This window comes from Electrona antarctica (genome assembly GCF_951216825.1).
Source record: "Electrona antarctica genome assembly, chromosome: 19".
Taxonomy (NCBI): domain Eukaryota; kingdom Metazoa; phylum Chordata; class Actinopteri; order Myctophiformes; family Myctophidae; genus Electrona; species Electrona antarctica.
Genome location: NC_136800.1, coordinates 11105826 through 11131226, shown reverse-complemented (window position 1 = coordinate 11131226; position 25401 = coordinate 11105826). Strand labels below are relative to the sequence as shown.

General features: G+C 43.6%; 1 protein-coding gene across 4 annotated transcripts in view; it reads left to right on the top strand.

The window, feature by feature from the left end:
- LOC306943948 (histone-lysine N-methyltransferase 2C-like) overlaps positions 1 to 25401 on the top strand; it is a 99691-nt gene that overhangs the window by 5726 nt on the left and 68564 nt on the right. For all 4 annotated transcript variants that reach the window (XM_079530506.1, XM_079530507.1, XM_079530508.1 and 1 more), the window contains exons 3-7: positions 11744 to 11832; positions 17158 to 17305; positions 22149 to 22379; positions 24455 to 24564; positions 24775 to 24884. In XM_079530506.1, the coding sequence (XP_079386632.1) occupies positions 11744 to 11832; positions 17158 to 17305; positions 22149 to 22379; positions 24455 to 24564; positions 24775 to 24884 (688 nt within the window). The remainder of the gene's footprint in view (positions 1 to 11743; positions 11833 to 17157; positions 17306 to 22148; positions 22380 to 24454; positions 24565 to 24774; positions 24885 to 25401) is intronic.

The following is a 25401-nucleotide window of genomic DNA, read 5'->3' as shown; positions in this document are numbered from 1 at the left end:
ATACTTCATTAATCCCTGGTGGGAACTGAAGGAGTCTTTTGCAGCTTAATTTAACCGAAGTTAATAAAGATAGAAACGTTAATAAAATTATTAAGAAGAAATAAAATGTTCAGATTTTATAGAGTTGAACAATTAATTGAACAATAATACATTTAGCAGTATCAGCTGAACTACAATTTCCAAATCGCAGAGGCTAAGTTAATTGTCTTAAAGAGAGGGGAACAAATGTCTGATCTACGTGCTCACAGGCGTTGAAAAGCTATTTTCACAATCTTTGTGTCTTTCTTATGTAATATTTGGCAAATTTGGTATTAAAAGTAATACAATTGTAACTTCAGAAATGTGCAGAATCTGCAGATACCCTATCTACACACTTATACTGTATGTTGGGTTTAATGTTAAAGGTATATTCAGTGATTTGACTTAATTCAAATATCACTAGTTTTTTCTTTTTTTCTGGATAATCCTCCCTACTATAGAGTGTGCTGACCATATAAGGAGTTCCTCCCTGTCCCCAGTGAGCCCCTGGGGTCAAAAAAACCCTAGTTTCAGTTTTGGTGGCGGGTGGCAAAGCCTTCATCCAATCAGGATGAGAGGGGCCTTCCTCCAATCATGATCGAGTGGGGGCGGGCCTTGGTGCACATGCTGTTGGCCTGTTGCACTTCCCCCCCCCCACTGTAGAGCGTGCATGTGCACATTTTGTTACCGGGGCGGACTGGGTGGTTTTCCAAATCACCCAAATCACTGAATGCTCCTTTAAGTGAGAAAACAATGTTGCACAATAAGCTCTGGGGACCCCCCAAATCATTTGGGAACCACCAGTTTGGGGGTCCTCTGCTTTATTTATACATTTATGTTGAAAGTGTCTAATCTCACAGTAGTTCTACAGCAAAAACTCAACATAATCTAAACTTGCCTTTTGTCTGAAAAATAGCAATTTTCTTGGAATACATTTACTTATACTTATTTTAGACGATGGCAAAGTCGTCTAAATCTATAGGACACTTTGGTAGAGGTCCTCGGTGACTTACATCGCAACGAAAAACAGCTCTCAAAGTAATAATAATAAGACCCATTTGATCCCACAGAGGAAATTCAGTTTTCAGCTTCACCCAGCTGAGTGCTTCTCAAGTAAGTAGTTAGGGGTTAAGTGTCAAGCTCAGAGACACATTGCTGGGGCTGGGAATCAAACCTGGGACCTTCTGCTTCCCAGGCGGGCTCTCTACCTCTTCAGCACACACACGATTGCAAAGCTGATTCTACCAAAAATGTAAAAAAAAAAAACAGCTCATCTGCTGAAAAAACGTAAGTGAGGTGCTGGAGTCACAGAAGTATAATATAAAAATAAATGGAAGCTTCGCACACTCAAATCTGTGCACAATCAATAGATAAAGCTGATTCTGTCAAAATTGAAGATATGGATCCGTTGATCCAAATTTCCCCCTAATTAAAATAACCAAATCCACAAACATCCAATCATCCATCCATCTATCCATCTTCAACCGCTTATCTGTAGTCGAGTCGCATGGGGCAACAGCTCCGCCAGAGAGCTCCAGACTTCCCTCTCCAGATCAACATTAGTAACTTCCTCCTGGGGGATCCCGAGGCGTTCCCAGGCCAGTGTGCGAATGTAATCCCTCCATCTGGTCCTTGGTCTTCCCCGGGGGCTCTCCTCCCAGTGGGAAGTGCATCGAGGTCCTCCCTAGGGAGACGCTCGTGAGGCATCTTAACCAGATGTCCAAACCACCTAACCTGGCTCCTTTCCAAGCGAAGAAGCAGCGACTCTATTCTGAGTCTCTCTCGCGTGACTGAACTTCTCACCAAGGGAGGTTTTGTGATGTTAACCTGGCAGTATCAGCTTTGTGTTCATGTATGTGCTAAGAGTGACAACTAGAATTGTGAAATGCAGAGGATGAATAATTGGCACTGAAATAATCCATAGGTTAGCAATTATGATGGGGTGGTGGTTTGTTGCATATTCACTATTAAGTTTAGAACTTTGTAGCATGTATAATATGCAACACTATATATATCACACTCATGTGAAGTGAGGGGTGCATTTATTTATTCATTTAGGGGCGCATTTATTTTCATACATCATCACATTCCGGCCAATCACTTTTGGCGTCCTCACTCTTTATCCTCACATTCCGTGCTCAGCCAATCAAATCATCGATATGGGGTACACACAAAGCTGGGCATAGGAGGGGCTAGCGCCCCTCAAAAAATATTCATAATAGCTTGATGCAAGTAATATTACACTGTCCAGAAAGCCTAATTCTTTCTAACAGAAGCATGCATCAATCCGAATGATGTGCCCACATATGGAGATTTCTGTATTTGTCAGTCAGTCCTTGTCGATTTTATGCCCATATTTGGAGATCCCTGGTGTCTTCAGTATGTTCTCATATATGGGCATGCTCCATTTTGTACTCGCGGAGTACGGAGCTTACTGACTTGTTTGTGCCTGATACAACTCACTCCATATTTGGGCCTAGCTGCATTGGTTGCACTCCTTATATGGTTATGGCTGAGAGTGACATGAGCATGATGACGGGGTCCGCCCACCCGCCCCACCGGCCCCTCCTCCCATTAGACAAATTTAATATGGATATTTATATCCATATTAAAATTGTAGTAAAATTAGGTCATTTTTACTGATATATATATAATACGTTTTGGTTGGCTTTTCCTTCTGCAGCGTACTCCTTGTGTTTCACGCATGTGCACTGCCGTTCACGTCCTTGTTTACGGCTAAATCTAGGGCGCTCTCCATGGTTTTGACCAAAAGGTCAATGTTCTGTCTTCATTTCTGACTTCAGGAAGTATCTCGTTTGGAATATAAACGCTTCTAGAGAGACTTTAGGTGTAGATTATGCCTCCTGGTTTTGGGGGGTAACGGGGTTTTTCAGAGTAAAATCGGCCTCATCTGCTGGCACTCTAGTGCCATTATTTTGAAGAATTCTCCGTGTTAACTGCAGTATTGAGACAACTTTCAGTGTTTTATAGCAGTGCTACTCAACCCTCAAGCCCCTGCTTAACCCATTTTGACCTGAGATCAGATTCTAAAAATGTCTTCTACATCCTGACAGTTCTGAAAAAGCTATGTTTCTATGTCAGTCGTTCTTCGATTTGTTTTAAATAGCAGACCTACAAGCTCGTAGCGCGCCACTCGGTGGCGCGCTATGAGCTTGTAGATCTGCTATTTTTCAATAGCTAAAGCATAGCATAATGCTAACACCAAAAGGGGTTCCCGCCCAAAATGGGTTAATGCATCTGCGGCCCTTCATGGTCGTGCCAATAAAAATATAATTAGATATTCTTATTGTTTTGAACAAGATTGTAGGTATTGTAGTGTTTGTTCCAAGATAATGTGACATGCATGGCCTGATGTCAGCTGAGTATTAACCACTTACATATGTATTCACCTGTGATAATCTGTTCATTATATGTTCTCTTCACATTTTGTGAATGAAGCCTCATTTTGTAACTTCATCATTAGTCACAATGTTTTTGTTCATTGAGGTTTGACCTTGTAGATGTCTTGTTTTTACGGTGTCTTTCCTAGTTGTGTAGTCTGTTACAAAATGAATTGGTAAACGTTTCAAAATAATACTGAAATCTTTAGCTTGCGGCCCTTGGAATTTTGGAATTTTGCTGAGTGGCCCCTGAGCCATCATTAGTTGAGTAGCCCTGGTTTATAGAAACTCATGATATCCATTAATTAATTTTCAAGCTGATCAAAACAAGTTGGTAGCTCAGTCAGAGTGAGTCCCTGGTCAGCCGAGCTCAAGATCCCAAATGGCTACCTTTTTACTGTGGGTGGGGGTTATTCCGGTTGTAATCTTATTTAGAAGACTTATTTTACCCAGGGGTGTGTACTAATATTCATGATTTGGCTAAACAGCCAGATAAATTCAGGTAACACCAGCACAAAACCTTCCCGATCTTTTATTGTACAAAGTGCATGGCTTCTTTGTTATTTCCATAGCAACACATAATGCAGCTTAGAGCTGCTGTGTAATATAATGCCTGCATGGTTCTTAACTCTCTCCTTACTCTGTCTCCTCAATCAGTCTTAATACCAAACTCCCAATGGATCGTTTAATCTCTAAGCATCCAGATGATGTGGTAATGCCACAGTCTTAAAGCCCACTCCACACCAATGATTCACCGTGCAACTACTTGCAACCATTATCCCCAATGACAATTGCAAGGAGTTGCATTGGTGTGGTTGTCCTTGTTGCAAGGAGTTGCATTGGTGTGGTTGTCCTTGTTGCAAGGAGTTGCATTGGTGTGGTTGTCCTTGTTGCAAGGAGTTGCATTGGTGTGGTTGTCCTTGTTACAAGGAGTTGCATTGGTGTGGTTGTCCTTGTTGCATTGGTGTGGTTGTCCTTGTTGCAAGGAGTTGCATTGGTGTGGTTGTCCTTATTGCAAGGAGTTGCATTGGTGTGGTTGTCCTTGTTGCATTGGTGTGGTTGTCCTTGTTGTAAGGAGTTGCATTGGTGTGGTTGTCCTTGTTGCAAGGAGTTGCATTGGTGTGGTTGTCCTTGTTGCAAGGAGTTGCATTAGTGTGGTTGTCCTTGTTGCATTGGTGTGGTTGTCCTTGTTGCAAGGAGTTGCATTGGTGTGGTTGTCCTTGTTGCAAGGAGTTGCATTGGTGTGGTTGTCCTTGTTGCAAGGAGTTGCATTGGTGTGGTTGTCCTTGTTGCAAGGAGTTGCATTAGTGTGGTTGTCCTTGTTGCATTGGTGTGGTTGTCCTTGTTGCAAGGAGTTGCATTGGTGTGGTTGTCCTTGTTGCAAGGAGTTGCATTGGAGCAGTTTGGCCTTTAGGATGACCTGTGACAAACTTGGTTTATGTTATTACTAGGGCTGGGCAATATCCATAGACAAATATCACAATATTTTGTTTAGCCAAATACCTCTATCGATAATGTGCCGATTTTCATTACAAGAAAAAACAAATGATCAAAAAAAGGATTAAGTTATTAAATCCAAGAAAAGACAACACGATGATATTAAGATAACCAAAATCCATATCCAATCATATACGTGTTGGATATCAATATATTGCGCAGCCCTAGTTAATGCTGGTGATAACTGGTGGTGTCAATGTTGGTATTGACACTGATCATAGTAATGATTGCTTGGTTCAACTTCTAACTATATTGAGGCTGGCTTTATAGAGATAAAAAATACCTATTGACTTAGTAGTACACACTAACAAATCTAAGAAGGATGCAGAATTATTATATTTGCTTTATTCAGATAAGCATACTGTTACTTGAGCGGTGCTTTTTGCATATGGCTTCCTCGGGCTGAATGAGGCTTTCTACATTTGCTGTTCATATTGTAAAGATTGAGTGATAACTGATAATTGGTGTAGCCTAAATGATAAACTGGAACCAGGGCTATATATACGTTACAAGTGCTGTATTAGTATGCCAAGATGGTGAAGTTGAAATTGGACCTTTTCCTTAAGAAATGGACCCTGATAAATGGAAAGTGGCTGTGGGCGGGGCCCGGGCCGCAGTTATAAATGATTGGTGACATGTTTTTCGTTGTTATAATAGTGAAACAAACGGACATACACTGGCATGGAACAAGTTCATTCAACTCTTGCATAGCCTGTGATAAACTCTGATCATCCCTAACATTTCTACTCAAATATATATATATATATTATAAACCTATAAATGTAAATTGGTATTAATGCACATACATGTCTCCTGTTTAAGCAGCACCTTTGAGCCATAGCTCTTGTGAACCCTGTTGCAGTTCATTTGGTTCGCCTATACTCTCTTGTCCATTCCACTCCTGCTCGATCCATGTCTGTTTTTCCAGTCTGCTTTTTTAGAGCTGGGACTACTTACCACAGCATTATTTTCACCCTCTTTCTTTTTTTTCCTCTCTCTCTGTCTCCCCCCCCCCCCTCTCTCTCTCCCCCCCTCTCTCTCCTCTCCTGTTAGTGGGATTGTGGGGGATAAGTTGCGCAGGGTATGGGGCAGGGTATGGGGGTTGGACGCTAGTCTTGAGGTTTGTCACTGAAATAAAAGGCTGTCTCAATGCTGAAACTTGATGCTTTTGATGGTGTACTGTGTAGCAGGCAGCCCATGTGAATACGTCACCAAGCACACAATATTGTGTTTGCTCACATGATTGCAGTCTTGGATGAAAATGTCATACAGTCTGCATTTATGTGTGCCTTTGAATATGATTCGTTACCAAAGAAAAGTGGCTGCAATTGAAATGGTTTCCTAGGCGCTGTCATCTATGTCCATCCACAATACTGGAAATCTCCAGTATAAAACACGTAAACATATTTATAGAGTTTATAGAGTATAGATGTCTGTAGACACATCTCCCACGGTTGTCATAGGGCAATGAGGGCATATACCAGTGCTGTGAGGATGCGTGACTCAGTTCTTAGCATAGACCAGAACTCTAGTCTATAAGGTGTTTTTTTTAAAACAAAGATTGGTTTATAAGTTGTTACAAAGGAGTGATTTATTTATCCAAAACATTTATTTTCACGATGTTTCATTCGGACACAGATTACTGCAAAAAAAAAAGAAAAAAGTCCATGTTTTCAAGTGCACATCTAGGCTTTCTCTTTCATTTTTATTTATTTATTTGTGGTTGTCAAAAATGATTCAAGTCTACTGCAGTGGCAAGTCCTCATACTTCATTCATGCTGTTGAGTTTGAAAAAAATGTTTGCCCATGCAGAGTTCTTTGCTATAATTTTAGGTTTTTAGGGTTGTAACTTGTTCCTTATCTAGACATGGAAGTCATTTGGAGGGAGGGGTTGATTTGGCTTCCAGCCGATTGTGATTTCTCTCTCCAGTGGCACCGAAAATTACCCCCCTGTGCTTCCCACCCCCTGCATCCTCCGCTGCACCCCTGAGACACGCTGCTCTCATTTGGGCTCTGTCTCGCTCCTCACTTAGCACACTCACGATGGATGTTGCTGTTTAATTTGTATCCATGACAATTATCCCCTACACATGGCGCTTCCAAGATTGGGTTAACCGAGCTCCCATTGGAGGGTGCCGACAGTGATAGATCTGTGTCTGTGTGTGTGTGTGTGTGTGTGTGTGTGTGTGTGTGTGTGTGTGTGTGTGTGTGTGTGTGTGTGTGTGTGTGTGTGTGTGTGTGTGTGTGTGTGTGTGTGTGCGTGTGCGTGCGTGCGTGCGTGCGTGCGTGACTGTGTGCGTGACTGTGTGCGTGCACGCGCGTGCGTGTGCAAGCGGCAAGCGCATGCTAGTCTTTGCACATGTGCACACACCCATTCGCCTGTGTGCATACAGGCGTATGGTCGCATATATTGAGGCATGTTTTCTCTGCTGACTGGGCAGTTTCCACGAGATTTGACAAGGGTTACACAGCCTCGGTAATATCTTACTTTTTTTTGCAATATATATTAGTCAGCCTATCTTCAAAGGGATGCAGAACGGGGGATGTGAAGAGAAGGCCATTGTTGCTTGGGGTTTTGTGATGGCACTGTTGGGGACTACTCATCAGGAGGGAGATGATGGTGATTTGGATCAAAGTATGTCCATCCATCATGTGATCAGAAAACAAATAAAATACAGTGGCTCTCTGCCAAGTATTTTGGAATGGTGGGCGATACTGCAGTAGGTTATTTGTCTGAATTGAAATATTGCCTGTATATAAACATGGACTGATGGACAATACATCACAATTTGTTGGTTTGCATTGTCTGGTGACAGACACACGAAGACCGGCTATAAACAATTGATACTACTTGCTAACTCCAGCTTGCTTGTAATATCTGTAAACCATGAAGAAATGGCAATTCTCATTCTATCTGAGGTTTTAATCACTTTATACATACGGTACATACGTAGACGGCGTTGCACTGAAATTGGTGACCTATTGCATTCTATGACTCCACAGAATCAGATTGCCATGGCAACTAGAAATCCAAAAACCTTCCAATGGACTGACGAGACATTGTTAGCAGAAGACGTGACAACATTATCTCTGAGTTAAATGGACACTGAAGATTTTATTGTGCATGTTCTTGGAAGACTTAAATGTCACAGGCTTTCACACTTCTGACAATTTAAAGGGGAGTACCACCCTTTTCAACATGAAACGATGTCATTAACTTACTTACCTAAGAGCAGATTGCACGTATTCGTATGGTGGATGTACTCTTTGGCCCGCCCCCTCTAGGCAGCCTCGCACACGCAGTCTAGAATGGGGAATTTCATCTCCGACTGAGACCGGGCGGCTCGTGGATCTAAAATGAAGACGTTGTTTGAGCCTTTTCAGCCAAATTCAGGTTTATTTGGGTACAGGTTATGTCTTGTGAAACAGAATATATACATGTACAGTTGGAGGCCATCGATATTGTCCTTTTCTTTTTGCTGAGGTTTGCGTGATCTGCGCAAAAGGACAGTTAACCCATTTTGGGCGGGAACCCCTTTTGGTGTTTTAAACATTATGTTATAATTTAGCTATTGAAAAATAGCAGATCTACAAGCTCATAGTGCGCCACCGAGTGGCGCGCTACGAGCTTGTAGGTCTGCTATTTTTGAAAAATCGTGAAAATATTTATTTCAGAAAACTGGAGGATTTAGAAGGATTTTTTAAAATTTTGAGGTCAGGCCTAAATGGGTCAAATAATAAGGGACAATATCGGTGGCACCCAACTGTAAGTAAGAACATTCTTTCCTTCGCACGGAGGCGAGAGTAAGAAACTCCTCCGTGACAGTAACGTGGCGACCTTTCTAAATGAACGGCCAGAGCCTTCCAATGAGGCGCCAGAGCGTCAGCAGCACGTTGTCACGTTCGCTCTTCGCATTACTAATTCAAATCAGTATTTACGTCACGGATGAATTTCCTACTTCGCTATGTTCACACAAAAGAATGAATATTCGCCGTCAACATAAATCTTAGTAGTTTATAGTGGCATATTATTATTTCACAACTATATATTCAGTTTTTCAAAACATAGCATATACAACCATATAGTATGGGCGTAGGTGTGAGGGTCGCATAGCGGGGGAATTTCTCCCTAACCCTTTTTTTTACAAAAGTAAGTTGATAATTATGTATATTGACCAAAAAAATATATAAAAAATAAAGCTGCTCCTGGAGGGGTCTAACGTCAGCTCACGTTAGACCCCGTTAGACTGCACATGTCCAAATTTGTGCATGTACAACTTCCTGGTCTCTACTGTGCATGTTTCTTTCCTTCCATGGAGCACCATGGCGTCGCCCGTACGGTCTTCGCGTCTCGTCCTCTTTAGACAGTCCTTGACGTAGACCAGGAAGAGTGCAGTGTCAACAATGCATGGAGTGTTGCTGTCACATCATCTAGAACGGATGTGAACAAAAAACAAAAAACAATTGCGTGATTGAATACGAGTTCTAGCGTTAGACCCCTCCAGGAGCAGCTGGAGGACCAGCTCCAGGACCAGCGCCCTATATCTTTATTTATTTTTAATATTTTTTTGGTCAATATACATAATTATCAACTTACTTTTGTAAAAAAAAGGGTTAGGAAGAAATTCCCCTTTAACTCAATGGGTGGGTTCGGATATGCGCACCGGGAGCGCACTCGCATATTACTTTGTATTGCACAGGGCGTTCTGTGTCCGCTATACCCGTCATAACTGCCAGCTGCAGAAGGTTTATGAACATTACTGTATAATCAGTTTGTGTGATGCAGCCTCTGCCTCAGCTTCACATGGCACCGTTCAGAGTATGGGTTTTATGCCGTTCAGAGACTGGGTTTTATGGGTAAGACTCCCATTGGCTTAGAGGCAACCTAGAGACGAGGCAGCCAATCATGAAAAAGTGTCCATTACGGTTGCTACTAGAGGTAGTAGCAAATGTAGTCCAGGCGCTTTTCAAGCACCTGGCCAAAATTGCAGATTTAAATGTGAGATTTCATCAGGTCTTGTTTCTATATGATGCTCAGAGCCATGTTCATCTTTTGGAAGAAAAAAGAAACCCAGAAAATGAAAGTCTTACAATTTAGCATTAAAAACTGTCCGTCCCCTAGATGCATCAATAGTGAATTGAATGTGTTATTTCAGATTTCAATGCGTCGGAGTGACGCATACCTTACATCATCACTGAACTCTAGTTGCAATACCAAAATGATTTCAAAATATTAACTGCACAACACAAGCATGCAAATTGAGCCAATGTGAAGTAAACCTTTAATTGGATATTCCAGTAAATAATTATATCCCAACATTTAAACACAATCATTTTACTTATTTATATTGTTATAGTCATTGCCAGATACCAAGAAAGTATTAATCATTCATATTCACTGGAGCGGTGCCCGTTGGGCACTGGCCTACATGGAACGATGCAAGTTGGAAATACATGCCCCACGCAGTTATTATGTCTCTGTCCCCTTTATGCCCATATATGGAGTTATTTGTCAGGCATGCCCAAATATGGAGTCTATGCAGATGTCAGAACATCATTGTGATGTCAGAACAGGCAAACAGGCCATATATGGAGATCTAGGGTTGATCAGGTGTGATCAATTGGCTAATTTAGACCCTGTCCAGAACCTGGGCAGAGGCCTTTGTGCTGGTTCTGGACAACAGTGGGTCCGACCGACTCAAGGCCAGGCACTGCACTCCCTGTGGAACGTGTGTGTCGAATTTGAAGTCTGTGGGGAAAACGGTTCTCGAGTTACGTGGATTACAGACGTATACACAGACGTGGTGCATTATAGATAGCTGATGAGATGTGTGTTTATGAATTATGATGACCTTACGTTTTTTGGTGTCACCTAATAGGCTTGGCCCGTATTCCGGCTTGAAAATCAACTAGCACATGTTTAGCACTGGCACTTCAATTAGACAGTAATGAGTTGTCCTCCCAAGGGGGCTGGAGGCTGGAAATGATGAGACTTGCTTGGCAATGTGTTTTTGTCTCTGAAAATAAACACATTCAAATTTGATGTGTGAGCAAGAATGTGTCATTGGTAGAACAACGTACCAATGAAGTATTGGTGTCAAAAATAATTGATTCAGAAATCACAATTCGGCCGTGCAGCATTGCAATGCAGCAATGTGACATAATCGATATTAATTATATTATTATTAATTATAATATCATTATAATACTGTATATAATGTAAATAAAATATGTTTAGTATATCTGACTGCTTGTATTGACTGATGAAAATGTTGCCATGTTGTGCAGTAATATAGAAAAGTGTGATGTATTTGCAATGCATCGTAGAATCGAATTGAATTGAATCGTTACCTGGTTGCAATCTAATTGAATTGTGAGGGCAGTGCCAATGCACAGCACACCTCTACAATGAAGACATGTAGCACACCGGCTACACATGCAGCCTACATAAAATTCAGAGTTCAAGAAGTGCCCCCAGCCCTCTTGGGAAACATCTGGTTGAATTCCCAATCTTTAAAGCTCACCTATCAAAGCAGAGAAAGCTCCGTCCCTGGAGTCCAGCACATGCCTGCCTGCCACTACGGGTCCCAGCTTTATACACCCCCATCTGTAGACTCTACCACCACCACCCTCCTCTACGCTGTCGCCTTGCCCAGCGGCCTGAGTGCCTCCATTAAAAATCAGTGGCAGCTGTGACTATATTTAACTTATTCATGAATACCCCCCCTCCCTCTCCCCCTCTATTGCTATCTCTCTCTCTCGTTTCTTGCTGCTTCTTTGAATGGCTTCTCATCTACCTCTCTTTCTGTGTTTCTCCTCTCCCTCAGGGGTCGCACCAGAGGGAGGCTTGTTGTGGATGAGGAGGACAGCATGGACGGGACTGAGATAACAGAGTCCGTAGGCCCTCAGGACACAGGTGAGTCCGCACAGCGCTACCTTCCATCCGCCGTGTTACCACGGGGGGGGTGAACGCTGGCGGGAGAGAGTGAACTAAAAGTTGAACCCGCTGCAGCACATGCAGGCAGCCTCTCACAGGCAGCGCCTCAGAGGGTATTTCAGGAAGAGGCAGAGGAGGAGAGACTCCCCTCTCCTGGAGAGGGATGGATGAGAGCTTTTTCTTGGCACCCCATGCTTCTACTTCTGGGCTGTAATTGAAAGGGTTTAGCTTGAGCTGTGAAGCTGCAGAGGGGTGTATTTGTCTCCCCCTTCTTTTCTCGCTCCCTCTGCCTCCCTCCCTCCCTCTCTCCTCCTCCTCTTCCTCCTCCGCTCCCTCTGCCTCCCTCCCTCCCTCCTCCTCCTCCTCCTCCGCTCCCTCTGCCTCCCTCCCTCCCTCTCTCCTCCTCCTCCTCCTCCTCCTCCAGCACTGAGATTGGCATTGAGGTGCAACAGGAAAGAGCCCAAGGCTAATGCCCTCTAAAAGCTTTTTAAAATCCCGTCACTCTCCCCAGACCCATTTATGTGCTTTTTTATGTGTACATCGTGTCACGTGACTGCACCGCCCATTCCCATAGATCTCGGTGCTGTCATGGTGCAATGGGGGGATAGTGTGTGTGTGTGTGTGTGTGTGTGTGTGTGTGTGGGGGGGGGGGGGGGGGTGTCACCAGTGGGCAGCTTTTGTTTTTCTAAGCTCCAGTTTACCTTTAGAGCAACATCGGGCAGCTTCTTTTTTAGGGATAAAATAATCCAACAATAGATGAATACAGAACTGAATACAGTCTTGCAGTCTACAGCCCAGGACAATAATGGAGGAACTGCTTATGAAGGCCTCTGCAAGGGTTTCCTCAAATACTGGGAAGAACTTTGTCACATATAATTGTTAATTTAACCCCTAATATTCACAGTATGGTGGCATGTTTATTAAATGTTCATAAACACCAAATCAAAACCGAAAAATGTTGAATGTAACTCAGCCACAGATTTATGCCATAATCCAGACTTCAGATTGCCAAAGCACCTATCTTGAAAACGCTGCGTTTGAATACCGTGTAACAGCATTGATTGACTCTTGGCGTTGTTGGTCCATCAATTACCTTTACCGGATTTCACCCAAACACTCGAAACACAACAACATAGGGAATAGAAATGCTCAAAATAATGTGGTTATGGTATATAAACTAAAGTTCAGGTTATATACCATAACCAAATTATTTTGAGCATTTCAATTCCCTATTTTCAAACACTGCACGTGCTCACTGTAGCCTACTATGAGCTGTTATTCCTGTCTGCCAGACAGTGCCCACACACACATATTCCCTATGCTGTGGTGGTGATAGTTTGAGCTGCCGAGCTGACAAGAATGCTGAGCGAGTTCTAAATTTGGGTGTATTTTACTCAAGGGAAAGATGACGGCAACGAGCACACTAGAAGACTTTTAAAATCCAACGAACTGACTGTGAAATAACTTGGAAGCACACATAAAACTGACTTACCTAGATTAGTCATTATTCCTGGGATCCATTCACTTGTCCATCGTTAACCAACTCAAACTACAGGATCAGATCAGAATCCAAAGGATCTTCGCACGATACCCACCCGTAGTTGTTGGCCCAATTTCAGTTCAGTGAATACAGAAAGAGTGAATGGAACCTCTCCTGGGAACTTAAAAAAAATATATATAAATAAATAACATCATAACCAAATATCTATTCACCCAAAGACCACAGGCAGGGTTAAAAATATATGAAATGTATTATACATGCTAGATAAAATATTCTCCGCCTCCCCCAATTTTATTCTGGTGAGTATTTTGCACAATACATTGTGGTCGAAGACGGGCTCCTTATTACGTGCATGGGTGATGTTTTTTCTGCCTCCATTGTTATTGCTGTTATGTGCCTCTGGGTCCCCTGTGGGTTTACTGTAATCAGTGCTTGCGCATATGGTCCCCATATTTTTACCATCCATCTCGCTAACAAAGGCTATGTTTTTGACCTGAAGCGAACTGAAACTAACACCAGGCAATATGTCTTAAAAGTCATATTACAATATATGAAAAGCAATCTTTCTTTTCTTATCTTATATTGATCGTCATCAATGTTCTGCGTCTCAAAATGGTAACTGCATATATTAATAGAACATGAGATAGAGGCAATGCTGAAAGCTTTTGTCCTGCAAGAAACTTCAGGACAACGTCTTAACCATGGCGGTTGTGGCTTCGAATCCACCGTGGGGTGCAACCGGCTTTGTCGGGTATCTACGAACACAAATGGCCTGTGTTGGTGGGAGAGAAGCCAGGCGGGCAGGGTCATAACATCTAATCCTACGGGCTGGGGCGGCACATGTCAGTGGGGAGTGTTAGGCGGGAGGAGTATAGGACGAAGGCTCTATGTCCTCCTGGTCGGAGCTCCTCACTGGCAGGTGAGCCAGTAGGCTACAACAGCAGTGACAAAACAGAAATTTCTGTGGGGAAGAATCAATTGGCTTAATAACTAAAAAGGGGAGAAAAAAAATACAAAAAAAGATATTCACCTCTCATACAACACAGTGTAAAGCATCTCATTTATAGGAAACCTACTGAATATAGTTATCATATTTTCAAACCACCAAAGCGTGACCAGTAAATAAACCACACTTTCCACGCATGCACTCTGCACATGTACACGCATGGTGTATCTCCAGGATGGGGCACAATTATTTTATCACTTTAATAGTACCCCTAGTGACTGCACCTTTCAATATAATATAATATAACAGTGGTTCTCAACATTTTTAATTTCAAGGACCCTATATCTCAGAGTGGCAAATGGAACCCCCAAGGAACCCCACTTTGAGAACTACTGGAAAAGAATTGGTGGGCGCAGCATTGATCTAAATGAAAGGGTGTACAGTTTGATGTCTTTCCGTCTCGGACGGATCAGCCAGCACTAGCAACATTTGCATCTCGCGAGTGGCTAGTGCCTTCTGTAGGGGGGGTTACAGTGTACAGTGTATTTGTAGTCGTTAAGCAGCAGGAGGACGTTTGTTAGCAGCTCAACCACTGAAACGACAACAAACGTCATGGATAAAATTAATTACTCAACTACTGCTGCAAGTTCCAGTGTTGTGGTTTAGCTAGCAGACCGTAACTTTCCCTTTCAGTTGAAAAAGTGTCGTCATGGTAGCTTGTTTACAACTGAAACGGACTTCCTGTGCTCTGACTTCCTCTTCAAAATAACAGTCACGCGTAATGATTAGTCAGCACTAGTTTTATTTCTAAGTCTACTTACAGGACGTTAACATCTCATTTGAGTGCCTTTTGAGTCAGGATTCTCTAAATAACCGTCTCAGCTGTCGGTACGCAAATGCGCCTTGCATGCCTTTTGATCTACCGCGCAGCAAACATTTTGACGATGCATGCGCACTCACTGGCGTACCAGTTATGTGCAGGGCTGGTTATGTACAAGGATAGGATGATGAACAAGCGCTGTCCGTTGTGCATATGCCTCCCCTTCTCCCTTTTTTTTTTTTTTTTAACAAATTCTATTCAAAGAGTATGACATCATATTATGCAAGTTTCACAGAAAGAAAATACAACTCTTTGTTTTTTTATTTTCTCCCACAACTCCTTTCCCAATCCTCCCCACCCACCCACCATCTTTCCCCACGAGGCCAGACATACAAACATAAATTATATACAGGTATAAAACCAATAAGTTGAGTACATAACTAAGATACACACAACATATATACAGGTATAAAACCAATAGGTTGAGTACATAACTAAGATACAAAGAAAGGGATCACATGCCCTTCTCCCTTTTTAACCTCGCAGCCATGGTTAGATGTTCTATTGTAAATAGCAGACCTAACAAGCTCACACTCGGAACATGTCACCTCCGCAACACGCTGTGAGCTTGTAGATTGGCACGCACGCATGCACGCAAGCTACACTAGTACACAGAGTCACAGACAGTGTATTTGTAGTCGTTAAGCAGCAGGAGGTCGTTTAGCAGCAGGAGGACGTTTGTTAGCAGCTCAACCACTGAAACGACAACAAACGCCATGGATAAAATTAATTACTCACCTACTGCTGCAAGTTCCAGTGTTGTGGTTTAGCTACTAGCACTTTGACAGCTGAGCAGACCGTAACTTTCCCTTTCAGTTTCAAAAGTGTCGTCATGGTAGCTTGTTTACAACTGAAACAGACTTCCTGTGCTCTGACTTCCTCTTCAGAATAACAGTCGCATGTAATGATTAGTCGGCACTAGTTTTATTTCTAAGTCTACTTACAGGACGTTAACATCTCATTTGAGTGCCTTTTGAGTCAGGATTCTCTACATAATCGTCTCAGCTGTTGGTACGCAAATGCGCCTTGCATGCCTTTTGATCTACCGCGCAGCAAACATTTTTGACGACGCATGCGCACTCACTGGCGTACCAGTTATGTGCAGGGCTGGTTATGTATGAACAAGGATAGGATAATAAACAAGCGCTGTCCGTTGTGCATATGCCTCCCCTCCTCCCTTTTTAACCTCGCAGCCGTGGTTCGATGTTCTATTGTAAATAACAGACCTAACAAGCTCACACTCGGAACGAGTCACCTCCGCAACACGTTGTGAGCTTGTAGATTGGCTATTTTCAGCAAGCGGAAATATGCAGGCACACGCACGCACGCACGCACGCACGCACGCACGCACGCACGCACGCACGCACGCACGCACGCACGCACGCAACGTGATACAAACTAGTGGGTTGTTGTTGCAACTTGCTGGCTGCAATGCTATCCCAATGGCTGAGAGGTCGGCTAGAGGCAAAACGTGTCTGGTTGCCTAGAGACGAGGCAGCCAATCAGGACGATAGGTGGCCACTACCAACCGGAGAGAAAATAGACCAGCTCTGCTACGCAGCTAGGAAAATTAAGAAACCGCATCACAAACAGCAATTTACAACAGTATAAACCCTATACGGTATCCTGCGGTATGCAGAAACAAATTCACACAATCAGTGTTATTACAGTATCAGGCACTATGAAGAAGGCTACTGTACAATTACAGTGTCGTTACGGTATCGACAGAAATTTGAAATGTAATCGAACCATAACCGCAAGCACGGGAGCAGCGCATGTCCAAACGCTGTTTCAGCATGTCGGACATGTCGGATCTGCGTGTGCATCCCAAATTCTCATCAGCAATTAATCAATAGTTCATTCATTGTTTAAATTCCTGTTCTGAACAGTGGAGGTAAAATGGGGGTGGGGGCTTATTAATTGTGATGAATTATTATCATTGACTGATCTTGTTTTTTTATCCTCCCCGACCATCAGAGACACCAACCCAACCAGTGGAGATGGGAGAGTTGGGAAACAGCGAGGAACAAGAAGAGGACAAGCCCTCTTCCCCTCTGGTCCAGAGCCCTCCAGCCGTGGAATCGGCAGGACCATCTGTCCAAGCGAGCAGAGAAGTCAAAAGCAGGTTAGAGAGCTACTGAACTTGGCCTGAACCAGATCTGGTGAAGCAGTGTGAATTAATAGATGCAGGCAAGGTACTTTTGTGTTGATGAAGCTGCGTTTTACATGGACATACAGTGTGAATAAGCACATTATTGTGCTTATTTGTTTTTCCATGTCTTGGGGCGTTAGAAGCCCAACTTGCTTCTTTCATGCAGATGCATGATGCAGCCCGTTTGTGTCAACAAAATGGAGTCATCAGCTGGTAGCAGTAGCGCACACTTCCCAGGTGCCACTCTGTTAAAGGTTGTAATCAATCTCCCGTCCTGACTTGCGCTATCGACGGTGGTGATGGAGGGCAGGACGGCAGCATCTCCAGGGATCTTATTAACAGGGCCATCTCCTCCCTTAGAAACCTGATAAATATTTACTGCCTGCTTTATTTCTCTCAACTTTCCAGCGTCTCATGCCGCCTTTGCTCTCATTCGCTCCATAGCAAGCGCCATTGGGCTAGTTTGGAATGGGTGCAGAGCACTGCAGACTGATGGATTGATTCATTGATTGATTGAAGTATGTGCCCAGGCCGCTTTGCCTTGTTTACCGTTAGTATTTTGGCAGGTGTTTTGTGATGGCTGCAGAGCAGCAAAATGACAATTTGTATTCCTATGTTATGTACGTGCTGACAGTTTTGTAAACCTGGGACACAAATGAAAGCATTATGCCTGTATGTATGGTCGCAATGCAATGCCACGTTGGCCTTAATTACAAGATATAGAATATCTGTCTATAAATGCAATGTCTCTGTACGTCTGTCTGTGCGTACTTGTGTACGGCTGTAATCCACGTAACTCGAGAACCGTTCGCCCCACCGACTTCAAATTCGACACACGTGTTCCACACCCCATATATAGGAATAAAGGGACACGGAGAGACGCATCCGGAAATCTCCATATGTGGGCATAAAAGGGACACAGACAGATGGGTGGAACGGGTACTCTGACACGGGTACAACGCGTATCTCCAACTTCCATCGTTAACGACACCTGTGCTCTACAGCCGAGCACCGAGTACATTTAATATACATAATGCATATTCAATTTATAATATATGAATGAGCACATTGGAAAGGGTGGTTGTGTTATTTTTTTGATACTCCATTAACCTATTTATTAGTGACTGAAACGTCTCTGCCAGTGAGCTACTGTACACAACGGTGCTGGAGAATCACACTCATTGCACACACCAATAGTGTCAGATTCACTCGTATTAGTTGTTAACCAATCAGGTTAGTCATTAAGTAGTCACAGAATATTTATCTCCACTATGATCGATCCCCCGACCGTTGATAATCACAGAGCCTTTCGTTGTGCGTTAGCGAAATCTTTTATTTATTTCATTGTATTTCTTCAAACCGCCCATGTGTTCCTTTTGTTTTGGTCCGTCGTAACGCATAAATGCGGGACGCGGAAGTGGAACGCTACAGGAGCGGAGAGAAAGGCATTGGAGAAACTCCTGTAACGTGGGAGTGGATGGGAGCTGAATTACTGTGGTTACAGTGAATGAGGCACCAGACAAACTCCTGCAATGCTACAAAGGACTAAATGAGGAATTTAAAGTAACTAAAATGAATATGACTCCCGTATTCATTTAGTAAAGTATCAGTCAGTGATTCAAGAAGCTACTGCCCTTGTGACATCTGTCTTAACCCATTTTGGGCGGGAACCCCTGTTGGTGTTAGCATTATGTTATGCTTTAGTTATTGAAAAATAGCAGATCTACAAGCTCATAGCGCGCCACTCGGAGCCTGTGACGCTGCCCACCATAGGCCTTAGTGATGCCGACCTGTAGCCTGCTGGTCCTGCCGGTCCAACCACGGGGCGGGCGGGGCGACCTGTAGCCTGCTGGTCCTGCCAGTCCAACCACGGGGAGGGCGGGTTATATATTTCTACGCAATTATCGCTGGGTGGGCGAGGCGGGTCAACCAACCCACCCAAAGAAATCTTGATACCTTCTCTCTCTCTTATTCTGTCTGTGAGTCTGTCATTCCATTTCTCCTCCTCATGTCTCTCGCTTCTCCTGGAATAATATGATCTTGCGCTCAATGTGTTGTTTATCAGTTAGGATGCACTAGTAGTCTATCGATCATTTCATTGTGGATTAGCCTATATGCCCACTAGGCCTACAATATGGCTTGGAATTTGAAACCGCAATCGGATTGAAAATGATCTTGAATTTCGACATGGACTGCTTCCGAGAGGGCAGTGAGTAGGCTCCAATGGAAACTATGAATGCTATGCTGCGCTGATGTAGGCTATGAACTGTTGTTAAAGAAAAAAGGTCCACAACACTCTCTCTCTCTCACGCGCGCACACACACGTTCTCTCTCGCTCTCCCCCTCGCTCTCTGGAAAGCAAGATTTGCTTATGTGTTGAAAATCCCGCTTTTTTTCTTTGGCGGGTCGTGGGACGGGCGAGTCGTTGATTCATAGATTGTTTTGCGGGGCGGGTTGGAGCGGGTTGGACCCCCGTCGCGGGGCGGGGCAGGCAGGTTATGAAAAAAAACCTGACCCGCACATCACTAATAGGCATACAATTACAACACTGCTGCGCTGTGGGCTTCAATGTATTCGTGCTGGTTTGCTTTGTGTCAAGGAAAACAATGAAAAAGTGTTCTCCGCCAAAGCCTAACAGCATATTCTGCTGTTGCTATTGTTTTGAGCTTCCTACCCCATGTGGTACATGGGGTATGTTGGGTAAATGGGGTACAAGGGGTAACTGGTTACTCCATGTCTCCCCATAGGATTAGGATAGGATCAGATTCAGACCCCTAGGTCATTAAGGGGACATTCCGCTAATCTTATTCAAGGGACAGGTCTTCATTTTGGAAGTTTTTCTCCAGCGAGGGGACGGGGAACATAGCCCCCTAGCTATACCTGGGGGCACCTTGGGTAGAAAGCTCAGAAAAAGAGTCGATGGCAACGGCAGAATAAACTAGTTATACAAGTATTTGAATAGATTATTGAATGATATTTAAGGTGGCCTTACACTAGCCGATAATCGGGCATTTTTGACGCTCGGGGGGTGCCCGACCGCTCAAAGCGCGATCGGGATCGGCCCGATCAACATCAAGAATGTTTGATATTTGCTCTGCCCCGCTCCGATTATCCTGTAGTGTGTGGTGCTATCAGATTTCAGATTGAAAAAAAATCGGCTAGTGTAAGGCCACCTTTAGTATTAATGGAAAGGGAGTGGGAGCAATACGCCATGCTTCTTCTCACTCCTTTTGAATATGCTTTTTTATTATTTTGGTACTGCATGTTATTATGATTTTGTTTATATTGTTTTTAAAATTGCTTTATTCAAATAAACATTTCAATCAAGTTTGGCATTGGCAGAGAAGATTTGTCTCATTTTTCATGGGTGCAATCCACATACTCGGCTGCACTGCTAATCACCCAAATGCACGTTCTTTACAAATGGGGCACCATTTAAAAGGGAAACTAGAAAAATGTGCTACTAGGATCATTCATCATAATGTGGACCAGCAATGTTTCACGGCAAACAGACGCTGCGTTCATGATTTGGAAACGGGCCACTCCAATATGAACAATCTGACAGATCCATGTTCTTCCTTGGCCTCCAAGTTTCACGCTGATCGGTCCAGCCCACAGAAATCTGCCGCCGATTTGAAAGATATATGCTGTCATGTATTCCTTGGCCTAGTGGGAATTTCACAGTAATGTTCATGATTTGAGGCATTTTGTTCAAAACGGGTCACTCCTGCAAACGTTAGAATCCAATATTTGTCAATCGGGATGTAATAAGAAAAGTTGGACATAGAGGTAATGTGAGGTAATTTGTACCGATTAGCGTGATGTTTGGACATAATCAGCAGGAATAATATTTAAAAAAATTGTTTAGCAAAAATCTGCCTACTGGTGGCAATATGACAGGCCGATGTGAGAAATTTGGTTTGGCCTCCAAGGAGTATGCAACTATGCATGCACAGTTTCATGCCGATCAGTGCCGATCGGCGGTGCCGGAGATTAGCCGCTCACAGACCGACAGACACACACAGATGATCAGGGGAGAAAATATAGTCTCGGTCACGCCTTCGGCCTGGCAGATACAATATACAGGCTTTTCAACCATATAAAGGTTATTGCCAAGAAGCATTCTTACAATAAAAAAATAATCGACCAAACACAAGTTTCCGAACTTTATGTGCCATGTGATGTTCACTCATTGCCATGGACGTGTTTGGATGTTTTTTTTTTTCAAAGGCTGTCAGTGCCACGACGTCTTATGTTTCTTTTTATTTTACAGTTTTTAACACTAGATGGCGCTCTTGGATGATCTATGATTCACTGACATACAGTCTTGCCAGCAAGGGAAAAGAAAACCATGTGGTCGTTGAAAATCCGCCTCAATGTTAGACATTCTTTTCTCTTCCTCATATTTCTCTCCCTGGATCGTTCCACTTTTGCTGGCATCCATTGAATTTTCTATTGGCTCTAACTACTGGCAGATTTGATTTTTTCGCGATCGCGCTGGGGCCCATTATAAACGGTCTGGGGTGTGATCGTAGTGAAGATGAATATTCTGCTTAAAACTATGAAGAAAGCGTGGCACTTCTGGCCTTTTTGGGGTAAATATTCTTGCCATTGAATGAGTTAATAATATACATATACAGTATATACTGTAAATCAGTTTAAATTATCGCCATATCGGATATATCACTTTGTATTTATTTTGTTCATATGGTGCATCCCTAGACATAATTCACTGTGACATGCATGGCACTGTAACAAGTCACCAGTAGGTATAGTCGTATGTATAATTAACGATCCCTCCCTCGCTCTGTTTCAGCGAGTGTCTGTGTGCCTTCTGTTACTGCGGTGGCCGCAGCCTGCTGGGTCAGGGGGATCTGCAAGTGTTCGACATCAGGCCCGAGCTTGGCCCTCTCCTCAGCCACACGGCCAAAGGAGATTCACCGAGCAACAGCAAGGCCGCCGACGACAGCAGCAGCGGCGGCGACAAAACCACTCAGCCAAATGTGGCCGAAGAGGAGGCCACCTCAGGACAGAGGGGCAAGCTAAAGTAAGTGAGGCTGGCTTCTTGTGCTACCTTGGCGGCAAGGTGGAGTCGTGGCCGTCGGCGATGGCCTGGATCAGTCAAATCATTTGCGATAGCCTCTGTGGTCAGTTAATAAGCTGCATGAAATCAGCTTGCTCAGCGGCACTGCTTTGATGTGCTTGGCTTAATGCTTATTGCGTTATATTCTGCCTCCTCATATAGGCAGGGCATAGGATAAGATACGCTAAGATAAACCTTTATTGATCCCCATGGGGGTATCCAGGTGTCAAGTGTAGGGAAATGAACAATGTGATGCTGAAATGTAAATGGAAGGGGAAGTGTTAAACTGGTTTTAATTTAGAAAATACTCGACAGTGTTCTGCACGCTGCATAGTGTTAGATGATGTTATGCTTGTATCATTTACAATCTGAATTGAATTGAATGTGAGCATATTTGTATTTAGATTTTGTAACTTTGATGTTACAGAAATATTACTTTACGGGATTATGGAGTTTTTGGTTTGTCTTGATACTTTGCTTGTCTGAAGCATCAAAGAATCAAGGTGCCTGAAATCAGTTTTCGATGAAAAATGACAATAAGACAAACACAATGACAAAAATAAATAGCTTCAAGTTAATCATGCTTTATTCAAAAGGATTTGAAAGGCAGCCCATTGATCAATTGTCAACCATAACCAAGTAAAATCGTTTTTAACCTGTGTTTTAATGAGGATGTGCCTTACTGCCTTCACTTAAAACTCTTTCCCTTATTACTTAAGAACCAATATAAAAAGAAAACATCCATAATAGATGACATTCCAGTTCCAGTACCCATTTACCAGGTTCTTTTCATAGACCGCTTCACTCAGGCCAATTTGCAACATCATTTCAAACTCCCACTTCATTTTAGATTGTGCTAATGTGTGATTTTCTTTCTCCTTAGGGCTCCATAGATTAATTCTTAACTCTCAAGGGCTAAATGTATCACAACTTTCCTTGCCGTTGAATTAACGCCCACACACACATTCACAGGCCGGCATTTCCACTCTGCACTGGATAAATGGCTGCCCTGACTTAACAGGCCACATTAGCTATCTACACTTGGAGGCTAAATTAGCAGCTAAATTATCATTTTGCCTTAGCAGCCTTATCCCTGCTGTGGTCCCCAGGCCCAGGAAAGCCACATAGGGCAGAGGGTACACGTGAGGCTTGCGTGTGTGCGTGTGTGTGTGTGTGTGTGTGTGTGTGTGTGTGTGTGTGTGCGCACACTGCACCGTGCCAACAAAAGGACCCTCCCTGGACTCCTTTTGGACAGCAGCCTAATTTGTTTCAGCTCTTTGGAGCCAATAGAGCATCTCCCTGGGGTTCCAGTGACGTAATGTGCAGTGACAGCAGTACAGGTCTGGCAGCGTGCCAAGCCAACCAGTCATTGTTGTGTTGGAACTTTGTGATTGGTCACTGAGGCCGGCCCTTGACTGTGTCATACAGAGAAATAGAAAGTATGTATGGGGGGGGGGAGGGGGTGTCCAGAAGTAGAGAGATGATTACAGGAGGGCTCAGGAAGAGACGGAAATGGAGAAGTAAGGGGGTGGGAGTTGCTGTTAAAACTAATATAGCTGTTTTAAAAAGGCTGCAATTGACAGCCATGACGAGGCCATATGTCACCACGACACCGTCGTGGTCTCAGGAGCTGGTCTCTTGGTTTTGGCCATTGGTTTGTTTACTGGAAGCAGAGTTCTTTTTAAATGCAAATTTCTCCCCTCCGCATTTTCCGCATTGCTCTGCAGCTCGGCAGCGCAAGCCAGAGCCTCAGAGAAACACTTCCTTTTCAGCAGAGTTTATGAGACAGAACAGCCAGCCTCTTGTGTGTATGCCAAATAAGATGGCCTTCCTCCTCCTCCAATCATCTTTCTTTACGCTCTTACCATTCTCCCCACCCGCCCCACTCACTCTGTTATCATATCTCATCATTGTAAAATGACATGAGAGCGCATCATGTCATGGTTCTCTCATTTACTTTCATCCTGTCATGTTTTCTTGGCTCTTCTGCGTCTTGTTTCCATCGATGACCTCCTTTTCTTGATTCTTCTTTGTTGCAGTGGGTCTGAGAGTCATGGGGAAGAGCCAGACCCAGCCAGTCGGTTCTGGGATGAGCTTTCTCATGTCGGCCTCCCTCAAGACCTTGACGTCCAGTCTCTTTTTGAGTCGGGTAAGAGCCGCAGCTTTTTCAAATAGTTCACAGTTTCGAGGACGCTTGGCTCCTTCCATGGAATATTTGTAAATGTGTGTTTGCCGTGAAAGTTTGTATATAATATGATACCGATTTGTCATTATGCGTTGATGCATAATGACAAATTTGTCTGTGATGTTTAATTCCAGTTCTTGGCCATGACCGCTTCTTTTTGTCTTGTAATTGCAGGGCAATGCTGGGCGCATCAGAGTTGCGCGTTGTGGTCTGAGGGTGTGTGTGAGGGCGAGGGACAATCGTTGCTTAACGTGGACAGAGCCATTGACTCAGGGAGCACAAAGGTGAGTCAGGGGAGTACATCCACAGGCTAATAGGAGTTAACATGGTCTGTAATGTTTTGGGGCAGCAGGGAGGGTCTGCTTCAGCGATGCAGAGAAAAGCTGATGGATCAGGCTAGCTGGTAAAGGTCGGCCCTGGCAGCGTGGATCTCTCAGCTGTGAAATGGAAAAGGTCACGCCACTCAACGGGGGCTGTGCTCTCATGGCAGCTTAGCTCCTAGTGTTAACAGCGGCACAGCTCACAGCTCCCTGATTGTGTTTGCACCCCCTGGTCTGCAAAAACATCAGCAAGTCTTCTACTTAATCTCCAGAGTGGCTATTAAGAGTGCACTTGTAGAACTGAGCAAGTTTGAAGGCAAAGATGCCCTCATGAGGGTCTAGAGAGCATTACCTTCAGTACGCTCCAATGTAATAATTTAAAAAAGAAGTTTTGATCAATAACAGAGTCAAGCATATAAGCAATGCCCTTTACGTGAACTGTGCTCTGGCTTTTGAACTGATGAAACTTTAAAAGATTCAA